General features: G+C 44.5%; 1 protein-coding gene across 6 annotated transcripts in view; it reads right to left on the bottom strand.

The window, feature by feature from the left end:
* Positions 1 to 476: 476 nt before the first annotated feature.
* The window catches only part of LOC129859543 (activin receptor type-2A), a 54,959-nt gene continuing 42,147 nt past the window's right edge, over positions 477 to 13,288 (bottom strand). For all 6 annotated transcript variants that reach the window (XM_055929426.1, XM_055929427.1, XM_055929428.1 and 3 more), the window contains 7 exons: positions 10,162 to 10,311; positions 9,648 to 9,791; positions 7,651 to 7,796; positions 7,418 to 7,532; positions 7,008 to 7,146; positions 6,630 to 6,760; positions 477 to 4,494 (listed from right to left, as the gene is read on the bottom strand). In XM_055929426.1, the coding sequence (XP_055785401.1) occupies positions 4,300 to 4,494; positions 6,630 to 6,760; positions 7,008 to 7,146; positions 7,418 to 7,532; positions 7,651 to 7,796; positions 9,648 to 9,791; positions 10,162 to 10,311 (1,020 nt within the window). In that variant the 3' untranslated portion in view covers positions 477 to 4,299. The remainder of the gene's footprint in view (positions 4,495 to 6,629; positions 6,761 to 7,007; positions 7,147 to 7,417; positions 7,533 to 7,650; positions 7,797 to 9,647; positions 9,792 to 10,161; positions 10,312 to 13,288) is intronic.

The raw sequence follows: 13,288 nt of genomic DNA on the forward strand, positions 1-13,288 counted from the left end.
CATGACATCATCTCAGTAGAAGACAATTTGCCTGCACACTATCCATCATAGGTTTTTATAAGGTTTCTATAGATAATTCTTAAGGTATCTGCATCAATATTGAAGAAATGTTTTCTTTCAGTTTGAATCGAGTCGATATGCTTGTCAAAGGTAATATTCTTTAATATTGGGTCCAGTTTGAGGGTTGGTTTTGGACAACCACTGAAAGACATAGGACCCCCGAACCATCCTCTCACGAACTGACAATGAATGACCTGATCAAAATGTTTCTTCCATGTGTATATTCCCTGTGTGTAAATAGAATGATTTGGCTCTACTTATTGAATAAAGTCAAGCAGTGTATGACCCATACTTGTTATAGCGATGCATGAAGATGAAACCCATTCAATGCTAAACGCTGCCATCTAGTGGTCCGTTTTCAGCACCAACATTATTAGGTAAAAACAATTCAGATTTCAGATGGACAACATCAGCAATGAGCAGTCACTATACTTTATTTTAGGGACAATAGCATACAATTTCTCTGTACAATATTTAACATCCACTTCCAACCAGGCATCTGAAAAAGTTTATTGAATAACTTGCAAACCATAAAAATTATTGGCAAGTCCACTAGAACAGTCATTTGTGCCAAAGTCACACCGTTTGACTATCAGCAAATACAGAACCAAAGCTAACCTAGGTTTAGCTTTAGTGTTGTTTTGAGAGGAAGTGTGTTACAGAAAACACTGTCTGCTGGTCACATACAAGGGATAACATTGTTGCAACATTGCTGGAATATTGTAGCAATGGTATCTCAATGCTGTAGCGTAACATCTGGGGTCTGAGCTAAAACAATGACCGGTTTCACACTACTGAGCCAACCCAAATCATAATTTGCTGGCTCTGATATTTTCCGATCACATTGTCATTTTCAGCAACTATGGTGGATGCTTAACCAGGCCACCCCAGTCCGACTCACCTCAGTAGTGTGAAAATGGTAAAACTATCAATATAGGGTTTCATTTGAGGGAATTTATCATTAGACCACCTTAGAAAGAAATTAGTCTCATCACGGGAAGGAAGAGTGACCGTTTTGGGCCATTTGGGTCATAAATTGATACAATTTAAAAACAGATATACAAAATAAACAGGTAAAATCTATCTTAATATGGAATAATGAATTCATCAGGGATCTTTTTGCTTCTTTGTAATATATTCTAAAAACAATAGAAACAACCTCATGCTATATCCATCATCTACAATCTAAAAATGGCATGTATATATACATAATGTGCATTTCAATATTCCAGTCAATCTGAAGTCAAATGTTATCGGGCTTTCTGAAGTTTATCTGAAAGAAATCAACTCACAAAAAGGCCAAGGTCTGATCAACTAAGAAGATTGTAGTGTGGTTTGGGGTTTAAAACGTCTGTACAGTGAAATCAGCTCTGTACAAGTAGCTGTGGTTTAAAAAAATAAATAAAATCAGGTAAACAAAATTATACCCTCAAAATACCAGAAAATCAGAGGATTTTCTCAAAAGCACATACGACAATCAAAATAATGCAGTAGTACTGTAGTGATTATATATCTGATTGTTGGTTCACCGCTAACTGCTTGGAAACTGGTGCCCCTTCCACTCTACCTCCAATGACCTTTGCTTGCTAGTTGTATTGCTGAGCGCTACAGGGTTCCAGTGTGTAGGGAGGGAGGGGGGGATTCACAGTAACGGCCACCATTCTATGGCTTTCTCAATTAAAATGTCCTTGAATCCTCACATCCCCTCTCCTCCTCCTCAACCATATTAGGCAAGGAGACAGGATGTGAGGAACCAAGGAAAGACAAATTGCGATAGAGCCTACATCCGCTGCGAGACCACTGGCCAACTGCAGCCTTTACCCCCGAGAGTACAGACACAATCTAGCAATGCAGTTGGGCCTTCCCTAAGTCCGTTCCACTGTCTTTCAGATAGAGGTAAAGTAATAATCGTTTGATTTGGCACCGGCCCACCTGCTCCCTGTCTAATACTCAAAAGCTCAGGTCTGCAAATAACTAAAAGATCAATAGACAAGATTAACTGTTTAAAAAAATGCTACAGTTGTGTGAAAGTCGCTCCTGCAGGATTGCAAGTATGTACGCCCTTGCACCATTCTGCACGGGTTGCATATACTGTGGTAATTACTGAAAAGCATAGTATTGAATCCCTGAACGTTGTTGTAGCTCCAGTTAAAACACTGACTCGGTGCGAAGAGAGAGAATGCAAAGATGAACGCATCATCATCATCATCATCCGTGTCAAATGTCACCCAGAAGACAAATCTGAGCTCATACGACAAGCTAGAAATGGTATACAGAACACATTCACAATTCATATCCCGGAAGGACGACGAGAGACACCCTAGTTTTGCCCAGGGTGGGTCTACAGTAGTAATGTTGTCACACTGATTAAAGGCTCAACCGAGTTTATCATCTCGAGAGGCTAGAAGTAGAGATGTCTTTAATGCTATGGTTAAGATGACACCAGGAAGAGATAGTCAGTGTGAAAGGTCACCCGGGTCTCAAAGCAGAAGGGTAGTAGTTAGGGACTGGAGAGACAGAAGGGTAGTAGCTAGGAACTGCGAGAGCGAGAAGGGTAGTAGCTAGGAACTGCGAGAGCAAGAAGGGTAGTAGCTAGGGACTCAGGTGAGACAGAAGTGAGAAGGGTAGTAGCTAGGGACTCAGGTGAGACAGAAGTGAGAAGGGTAGTAGCTAGGAACTGGAGAGACAGAAGGGTAGTAGCTAGGAACTGCGAGAGACAGAAGGGTAGTAGCTAGGGACTCAGGTGAGACAGAAGGGTAGTAGCTAGGAACTGGAGAGACAGAAGGGTAGTAGCTAGGAACTGGAGAGACAGAAGGGTAGTAGCTAGGAACTCAGGTGAGACAGAAGTGAGAAGGGTAGTAGCTAGGGACTCAGGTGAGACAGAAGTGAGAAGGGTAGTAGCTAGGGACTCAGGTGAGACAGAAGTGAGAAGGGTAGTAGCTAGGGACTCGGGAGAGACATAAGGGTAGTAACTACGGACAGGGTGAGACAGAGGGGTAAGTAGCAAGGGACTCGAGAAGTAGCTAGGGACTGGGAGATAAAGATGGGTAATAACTAGGAAGTCAAGAGAGACAGAAGAGTAGCTTCCTGAGCTTTTTAAAAAAGAATATCAAAGGCTAACCAAAAGGCATGCTCACATCATTAAATACTCAGTTGACACAGCAAGCCAAAATAAGGAAGTGTTAAAAAAAATAAAAATTTTAATGACTTAGGTGGTTATTGAAATACTCTTAAAATGTAGGATTAAAATGTTTCCAATAAAAACTAATTAAAACAGCAAGGGACAAAATAATGCAAAAAAAATAAAATCTCTTGGCGGACTAGTTTTAAAAACTGTGGTGATAATTATTATATTTTCACCTGCCACAGCTGTACAGTATACAGTTGAATAATACCAAAGTAATGACGTCATCTGAATAGTTTAGAGAGAGATTGTAGTAATCATAGAAATATAATTAACAGAACTAGAAACAATAGTAGTTCCATTTCTATGGTTGTAGTGTTGTAATGAAGATGGAACTGAGGTATACCTTGTTGACTTGAGGGAGGTCTATGGTTTTGCTTTCGAAGTAGTAATTCTTGGAAATGGATCCCCCCCCTAAAATAAACCTTGATTACCATTGTTTTGATATTATATACAGCAGCAGTACACGTGACATTCAGAAGCTGTTTCTTATTGGCATTATAATTGTCATTATCATACAAACACAGAAAGAAAACAGCAAAGGAATTTTAAAACAAGTTGCCCTTTTTTCTTTACTGAGCCGTGAGAGTTCGTCTCGTAGAGTCCATCCTCTTCCTCTTCTTTTTCTTAGAAAATAGAACAGAAGTCTGTTAGGAGGTCCTAGTGTTTTCTTCATATATAAAATATCCCTTTTGCCCAGCACACAGGGTTCGTTACAACCTAGTGTTGTTCCTCTGGAGGATTCTTCTTTACAGTTTGAGGCTCGCTATGGCCGTCCAACTGAGTCCAACACATCATGATACTATGAAGTGGGTAGAAACCAAACCAGTGTTGGTGGGCACAGCCAGGTATTTCCTGAATGACAGTAGTGTAGCGCACAGCACTAAAACACACCACGCCCATCTGAGGGGGTCAGGGGTCAGAGTTTAACCCGGGATCATCCAGAGTTCATGATCCTGTACGGGCCACTCTGGTTGATCAATGTATACCTGAAAACATCTAACCAAAATTGCTCCATGTCCACCACTTGACACGTCCAGTCAATGTCCGTCCATTCATAGGCTGGACTCTTTGGGAGGGAAGTCCACGTTGGTCACCATGGTGACGACGGTGACAATCTCCTCGGGGGCAATGATGTTGGTCTGGCGTTGCATCTGGATGATGCGTTCCTCCACGCAGCCTGCCGAGAGCCTCGCCTCGGCCTCGTGATCCCAGCACTCCTCGATGGTCTCACACAGCATCACCAGGCCCTGGGACAAGCATAAGAATATATACACTGCTCAAAAAAATAAGGGGAACACTAAAATAACACATCCTAGATCTGAATGAATGAAATATTCTTATTAAATACTTTTTTTATTTACATAGTTGAATGTGCTGACAACAAAATCACACAAAAATTAATCGAAGGAAATCAAATGTATCAACCCATGGAGGTCTGGATTTGAAGTCACACTCAAAATTAAAGTGGAAAACCACACTACAGGCTGATCCAACTTTGATGTAATGTCCTTAAAACAAGTCAAAATGAGGCTCAGTAATGTGTGTGGACTCCACGTGCCTGTATGACCTCCCTACAACGCCTGGGCATGCTCCTGATGAGGTGGCGGATGGTCTCCTGAGGGATCTCCTCCCAGACCTGGACTAAAGCATCCGCCAACTCCTGGACAGTCTGTGGTGCAACGTGGCGTTGGTGGATGGAGCGAGACATGATGTCCCAGATGTGCTCAATTGGATTCAGGTCTGGGGAATGGGCGGGCCAGTCCATAGCACCAATGCCTTCCTCTTGCAGGAACTGCTGACACACTCCAACCACATGAAGTCTAGCATTGTCTTGCATTAGGAGGAACCCAGGGCCAACTGCACCAGCATATGGTCTCACAAGGGGTCTGAGGATCTCATCTCGGTACCTAATGGCAGTCAGGCTACCTCTGGCGAGCACATGGAGGGCTGTGCGGCCCCCAAAGAAATGCCACCCCACACCATGACTGACCCACCGCCAAACCGGTCATGCTGGAGGATGTTGCAGGCAGCAGAACGTTCTCCACGGCGTCTCCAGACTCTGTCACGTCTGTCACATGTGCTCAGTGTGAACCTGCTTTCATCTGTGAAGAGCACAGGGCGCCAGTGGTGAATTTGCCAATCTTGGTGTTCTCTGGCAAATGCCAAACGTCCTGCATGGTGTTGGGCTGTAAGCACAACCCCCACCTGTGGACGTCAGGCCCTCATACCACCCTCATGGAGTCTGTTTCTGACCATTTGAGCAGACACATGCACATTTGTGGCCTGCTGGAGGTCATTTTGCAGGGCTCTGGCAGTGCTCCTCCTGCTCCTCCTTGCACGAAGGCGGAGGTAGCGGTCCTGCTGCTGGGTTGTTGCTCTCCTACGGCCTCCTCCACGTCTCCTGATGTACTGGCCTGTCTCCTGGTAGCGCCTCCATGCTCTGGACACTACGCTGACAGACACAGCAAACCTTCTTGCCACAGCTCGCATTGATGTGCCATCCTGGATGAGCTGCATTACCTGAGCCACTTGTGGGGGTTGTAGACTCCGTCTCATGCTACCACTAGAGTGAAAGCACCTCCAGCATTCAAAAGTGACCAACACATCTGCCAGGAAGCATAGGAACTGAGAAGAGGTCTGTGGTCACCACCTGCAGAACCCCTCCTTTATTGGGGGTGTCTTGCTAATTGCCTATAATTTCCACCTGTTGTCTATTCCATTTGCACAACAGCATGTGAAACTTATTGTCAATCAGTGTTGCTTCCTAAGTGGACAGTTTGATTTCACAGAAGTGTGATTGACTTGGAGTTACATTGTGTTGTTTAAGTGTTCCCTTTATTTTTTTGAGCAGTGTATATATGGTCATTTAAGCAGAAGCTTTTATCATACGCAGGAACTGAACCCATAACCCTGAAGTTGCTAGCTCTATGTTCTAACCCATTGGTTTCCAACCTTTTTCAGTTACTGTACCACCAACTGAATTTTGGTCTGCCCAGAGTATCACTGAAATACATAACTACTACTTAGGTAGTTTTGTGGCATCTGAACTTTACCATTTATATTTTTGCCAACTTTTACTTGAATACATTCTTAAATAAAATGATGCACTTCATAATCCATAAATTTTCTCTGACACCCAAAAGTACTCGTTACATTTTGACAGGAAAATGGTTTGCTTAAAATGTGATTTTTTAAAAACTTTTAATACTTAAGTATATTTTAGCAATTCCATTTACTTTTGAGTACATTTAAAACCAAATACTTTTACTCAGTTTTTACTGGGTGACTTTCACTTTTACTTGAGTCATTTTCTATGAAGGTATCTTTACTTTTACTCGAGTATGACAATTGAGTACTTTTTCCACCACTGGTCTTCACTCACTATGTGTTTCTGCCAGCACTCTCTGAGGCAGGGCCGTAGCTTCTTGTGGACCACCACCTCCTGCATGTCCTCTAGAGACGGGTGCTGGCCGACCTCCTCCTCGAAGGGCAGTGTGTACTCATCCACAGGACCTGCAACAAAAACACACACACACTGCATGAGAATACAGAGAAAACACACACACACCAGCAAAGAAACCACACACACGGTGAGTCCTTTGGGATCACATTCAGCACTAAGTATTCTGGTCACTTCCGTCAGCTCCACATGGAGTCAGCAGTCAGCCGTGTCCCCGAGTCACTGATCCTTACTGAGACGCACAAGGTCAACATACCCGTTGCAAACACACGAGGACACACACACACGTTTTTCTCTCACCGTCTGCAGCGGTGCAGCGAGCGGTCAGCTCCCACAGCACCAGCCCCATGGCATACATGTCTATCCTCAGGAAGGAGTCTCTCTGGAAGTTGATGGCCCCCTCCAGCACCTCAGGGGCCATGTAGCGCCTCGTGCCCACCTGGAGAAGCACAACACAAGGCTACACTCTGTCTCATGTCAACAACACACTGCCCTAAGTTCATAGTTCACTCCGAAATCAACGTTTGTCCGATATTTACACGCCTCTTACGGACCTCAATCGTGGGATATTACACCGCTGTTGAAGTCTGAAAATGTATTTGATTTTTAAGTGAACTACAGTACCACTACATTTGCGGAAAACGTATTGACAGATTCTGCTCTTTCTGCAGGTTAATACAGCATCAGAATAACCAGCGTCATTATTTTACCTGGCCGTGGGCGTCTCCTGCTGACTTCCCAGCTTCAAACTTCAGGGCCAGGCCGAAGTCCGCTATGCAGGCTGTCAGGTTGTTCTTCAGAAGCACGTTCTTGCTCTTCATGTCCCTGTTGGAGCCAGAAATAGAGTGATAAGAGAGAGAGTGCCGCCCCCCCCCCCCCCCAGAATAACGTTTTTTTGGGGTTCAAGGTAGGACCAGGCCGGCGAACACCACACCCTACCCACCTGTGTGCGACGGCGGGCTTGTGTCCGTCCTTCAGCCCAGGGATGTCCTCGTGGAGATAGGCCAGGCCACGGGCCAAGGTCCGGGAGATATGGCACAGCTCGTTCCACGACACCACGTTGGCCTTCAGGTAATCAGTCAGAGAGCCCTATGGGGGAAACAATTAGTGCTGGTCTTTTCTCTATTCACCCTGTAGGATTGTGCGCAGGAAAATTAGGACATTGGTTAATTTGACATCTCCTGCTACAGCTGTGACAGGGGGGGGGGGGGGGGTAAAGTAGTTGTAGTAACACTGTCCAACCACTGGAGGGCAGACAACCTGTAGTTGCCAGTCATTGAAAACCCACTTCAGGGGCTGACCCTGTGCTGCTTCCATTCTCTTGGTATATGTGTGGCAGAGGAGGCTGGTGGGGGGAGCTATAGGGGCACAGGTTTATTGTAATGGCTGGAATGGAATTCGTGGAAGGGAGTCAAATAAGTGGTTTCCATACGATGTGGAATCATTTATTCCATTCCAGTTGTTACAATAGTCTGTCCTCCTGTAGCTCCTCCCACCACCTCCTGTGGTGTTTGGTCGGTTGGGGGTTAAGAACAAATAGACCAGGGTTCCCCAACTGGCGACACGCAGGCCAATTTTATTTGCTCCCCCCCAAGTTGTCAGACTATTTTTGGGTGGTCTTTCAGCTCCAAGTGATTTTAATTTTGGAAATCTCTTCCAAAGTATTCCCACGCATAATAGAGAGATATGTGATTTTGAATGGAATATCTACATTTCTGTACAGAGGCCCATTATCAGCAACCATCACTCCTGTATTCCAATGGCACATTGTGTTAGCTAATCCAAGTTTATAATAAAAAAAAGGGCTAATTGAGCATTAGAAAACCCTTTTGCAATTATGTTAGCACAGCTGAAAACTGTTGTTCTGATTAAAGAAGCAATAAAACTGGCCTTTACACTGGTTGAGTATCTGGAGCATCAGCATTTGTGGGTTCAATTAGGCTCAAAATGGCCAGAAACAAAAACTGTCAAGTTTCAGAAGAAAGTTTTATTCTTGTTCTGAGAAAATAGTACCAGCAAAACACCAGTCTCAACCTCAACAGTGAAGAGGCGACTTCGGAATGCTGGCCTTCTAGGCAGAGTTGCAAAGAAAAAGCTATATCTCAGACTGGCCAATAATAAGAAAATATTAAGATGGGCAAAAGAACACGGAACTCTGCCTAGAAGGCCAGCATCCCGGAGTCGTCTCTTCACTGTTGACGTTGAGACTGGTGTTTTGCTGGTACTATTTAATGAAGCTGCCAGTTGAGGACTTGTGAGGCGTGTGTTTCTCAAACTAGACACTGTAATGTACTTGTCCCCTTGCTCAGTTGTACACCGGGGCCTCCCACTCCTCTTTCTATTCTGGTTAGAGACCGTTTGCACTGTTCTGTTAAGGCAGTAGTACACAGCGTTGTACGAGATCTTCAGTTTCTTGGCAATTGAGCAGTTAAGGACTTGTGTGGTGTCTGTTTCTCAAATCTTCAGCTGTGCTAACATAATTGCAAAAGGGTTTTCTAATGATCAATTAGCCTTTTAAAAATATAAACTTGGATTAGCTAACAACGTGCCATTGGAACACAGGAGTGATGGTTGCTGATAATAGGCTTCTGTACAACAATGTAGATATTCTATTCAAAATCAGCCGTTTCCAGCTACAATAGTCATTTGCAACATTAACAATGTCTACACTGTATTTCTGATCAATTTGATGTTATTTTAATGGACAAATTAGCTTTTCTTTCAAAAACAAGGACATTTCTAAGTGACCCCAAACTTTTGAACAGTAGTGTATCTGTTTGGGCTTCTTGCGGTCAATTTGCAGTCTACAAATTATGTGTAATTACGTTCCGGCCCACTGACCATCCTCTCAATAAAAAATCGTCCCGCAGCTGATTCCAGTTCATGATCCCTGAAATAGACAAATGTACATTTTAATGGACAATCAAGTTATATACATACGTTGTCGTGATAGGCTGTTATGAGCCAGAGGTCTATGTCCATGTTGTTGCCTCTCTTCTCCACGCCGATAAAGTGGAGCAGGTTCTCGTGTTTCATCCCAGTCAGGCTGTAGATCTCATACTCGTTCTGCCATGACAGCTTGTCCTGCAGGCGACACACCAACAACACAACGTTAGGTTCTCTGTAGCTCAGTTGGTAGAGGATGGCGCTTACCACGGCAGGATTGTGGGTTTGATTCCCGTGACCGCCCGTAAGGAAAATGTTTGCGCACATGACTAAGTTGCTTTGGATAAAAGCGTCTGCTGAATGGCATATATTAGCTATTCCACCGTGTGTGATGCACAAACATGACGCAAATTGAACACAATAACTAATAGTAGTTCATGGGACACTTCAGTCCCATAAAACATGCTGCTCAAGCCAACTTCCTACAACAGAGCTAAACCTCAATCAATCAATTATCTATATAAAGTCAGTCTTATATCAACAGTGTACCTCAACATCCAACTCATACCTGAATGGGGAAGACCTTGACAGCCACGTAGTCGTTGAGGAGCTGAGCCTTCCACACACAGCCGAAGCGCCCCCTGGCTTTGATCTCGATCAACTGCAATGGCTTCTGCCCCATGATGGGAGAGGGAGGGGTGTGTGGCCCCAGTGGGTCCTGTAGCAGAGGGCAGACAGACAGCAGGTTGATACTGGGATCAATGAAAACACTCACATGCTCTGTACTAGTGTGACATTGGGGCTACATACTTGGTGTTGGGCTCAATTCCATTTCAGTTCAGTCAATTGATTCAGGAGGTAAATTGAAATGCCAATTCTAATTTCCATCATTGCTTCTCAGTTGAGAATAGCGGAGAAAGAACAGGTGCACGTCCTCACAGTATTCAGTCCCCACCTGATGCTGATACACCGGATACAATTTTACTGTATCTAATTAGTTCCGTCATTGCGCTAACAGGAACAGCATTTTTTAACTCTAAAAGCTGTGTAATTGCTGGGCACACACTTGGGAAGACAGATCATTATTAAAAAGAGTCCAGACTAGACAAGACATTGATGAGAACCTGATGAGATTCATCTGAAAGATTTCTATCAAGGAAAACTGACTTAGGCTAGACACAGAGTGGTGTGACCGTTTAAAACACTGTCTGCAGGGATCATTCCAGGACAAGGAGAGAGCATTGTTGTATTCTACTTCAGTTATGTGGTCCTGTGTGGCTCAGTTGGTAGAGCATGGCGCTTAGTAACGCCAAGGTTATGGGTTCGATTCCCACAGGGGACAAGTACTAAAATATGCACTCACTACTTACTGTAAGTCGCTCTGGGTAAGACTGTCTGATAAATGACTAAAACGTTATAAGTTGAATGCAACGGTGATAGAGGTTGCATCCCTATGTAGTGCACTACTTTTGATCAGGGCCCATAGGACTCTGGTCAAAAGCAGTGCACTACAGTATATAGGGAATAGGGTGCCTTTTGGGGCACACCCAGAGTCTTCTCAAAAGACATCTCAAGGCCTTCACAGGGCATTAGCTCGGTCAGTCCTACCGTCTCTTCAAAGAAATGGACTGACATCCATTTTCAATTAGATCATTCCATGCTATTATAGGAATATTTGAAGACCAAGCGTATCTTCTACAAATCCTCCCGCATAAAAGGTGGAGTAAATAAGAGACAGAAGAGGAGAGGTCTGGGACTTAGATGAAGCTAGGTAATACAGAGAGGGGAGGGCGCCTTTAGCCTTCGATTGTGGTGATGCGTCCCAAACGGCTCGCTATGTTCTCAACTACATTTGACCAAGGCCTATAATGGCTCTGGTCAAAAGTAGTGCATTATATAAGCAACGGGGTGCCAACCCGGCAGGGTTGAAAACAAGGAGGGTGTGGCAGTAGCTGCTGTCAGAAGTAATGCCATGTATTTAGCATATTTATATCTGGGTACTGTATCGCATGAAGAGCAACCTGATATGAGTGGCCTGGATGGGTCAAGCCTCTCCCTCTGGTGATGGCTTAGGGCAGAGTTAGTTTCAAATCAACAATGTGCTAGAGGGAGCAAGTGTTACAAATTGTGTGTGTGTTCCAAATATAAAATGGGTCAAGTCAGCTGGTCCTCTGGATTAAACTAATCACTTCCACGTGTGACTTTCGAGAGAGAGAGAGAGTAAGATGTCACCATCGATGTGGAGCCCCAAAACCGAACGATACGTAGTGGCTGGTTCAATGTCCACTGGAGGGCATGGCAACCATTGATGGAAAGATGAACAAGTGAGGGGTGTTCGGGGGGGGGGGGGGGGGGGGGGGCTATTGTCACCCTGCAGAGCTGAGGAATGGTGAGAGGGGAGGTGGGGGCAGACTCTCGCCGCCATCAACAGCCAGCCAGGCAACAGCGCTGACATTGGCCACGGTTTCAGTAAACACACCAGACGCCTGCCTGCCCTACATGCTTACGCCTGACTTTTCCTCCCCATAGTTTCAATAATTAATCAGACGCTTGAATGCTGAGTCGTAAAAAGCAGGATTGAAAACCGTATTGTGTTTAATGGAGAGACGCCCCTGGGCACTAATAAATGGCCCTCAATAGAATTCCATCCCGTTTATGATGTTTTGAAAAAGGAGCTAAAAAAAACAAAACAATTGTGTTGTTTATTTTACGGCCGATTTACGATCTGGTCCGTCCTTGGTTTTGGTAAGAGGGTTATGAATCGTGGTGTGTGTCCCGATTGGCACCCTATTCGCTATATAGTGCACTACTTTTAACCAGAGTCCTATGGGCCCTGGTTAAAAAGTAGGGCACACTATAGGGGATAGGGTGTCATTTGGGAGGCATACCTTGGCTAGCAATGTAATGACACATGTGACAAGGAGTGATCACATTGAAGGACTGTTTTGTTTCTAAAATCCAAAGTCCTCAGGAACCATGACACAGCCAAGGAGGCTAAGGAGCATTCACAATAGATACCAGCTGTACTACAGGACAATTTGGAAGAGGTAACCCTAGGTAACCCTGCTAAGGAGGTGAGGGCAATTTGATCAGATCCACTGACTGTCTAAAGACCTAGGATGAGTCTCAAATGGCACCCTATTCCCTATATACGCACTACTTTTAACTGCGGCCCACGAGAGCTCTGGTCAAAAATAGTGCACTATTTAGGGAATAGGGTGCCAATTGGGATGCATCCCTAGACCAGTGGCAAACAGTTCAAGTGGCAAACAGTTCAAGTAAAGCACTACAAAAGCAGGAGCAGCATCTCTTTCTCTAGAATTGTTATGATCTGGACTGTGTACAGTGACCAGTCAGTCACAGTGTCACCTGACCCAGGCTCCGTTCACAAGGTGGTTGGGCGGCTGAATGGCGTGCATTACACTTTGTCAGCACACCACACTGTACCATAGGAAATAAAAAGATCTGACGTAATCTGCACAAAACCCACCCACCCTGATGTATGAGGCCTTCAAACAATCACACATCTCAGCTACTTCAATTACAGCAATTGACTTATGACATTGAAAGCATCACATGCTGCTGGGGGGTTAACAGTAGTCCTTTGTTGCGAAACGTTGGCTAAAATGTTGACCAGCGCCACATCAAAGGCCATACTTGTATTTAAATTGGTCCAATACCTCTTTCATCCATGT

Source organism: Salvelinus fontinalis, chromosome 7, assembly GCF_029448725.1.
Source record: "Salvelinus fontinalis isolate EN_2023a chromosome 7, ASM2944872v1, whole genome shotgun sequence".
In the NCBI taxonomy this organism is placed as follows: domain Eukaryota; kingdom Metazoa; phylum Chordata; class Actinopteri; order Salmoniformes; family Salmonidae; genus Salvelinus; species Salvelinus fontinalis.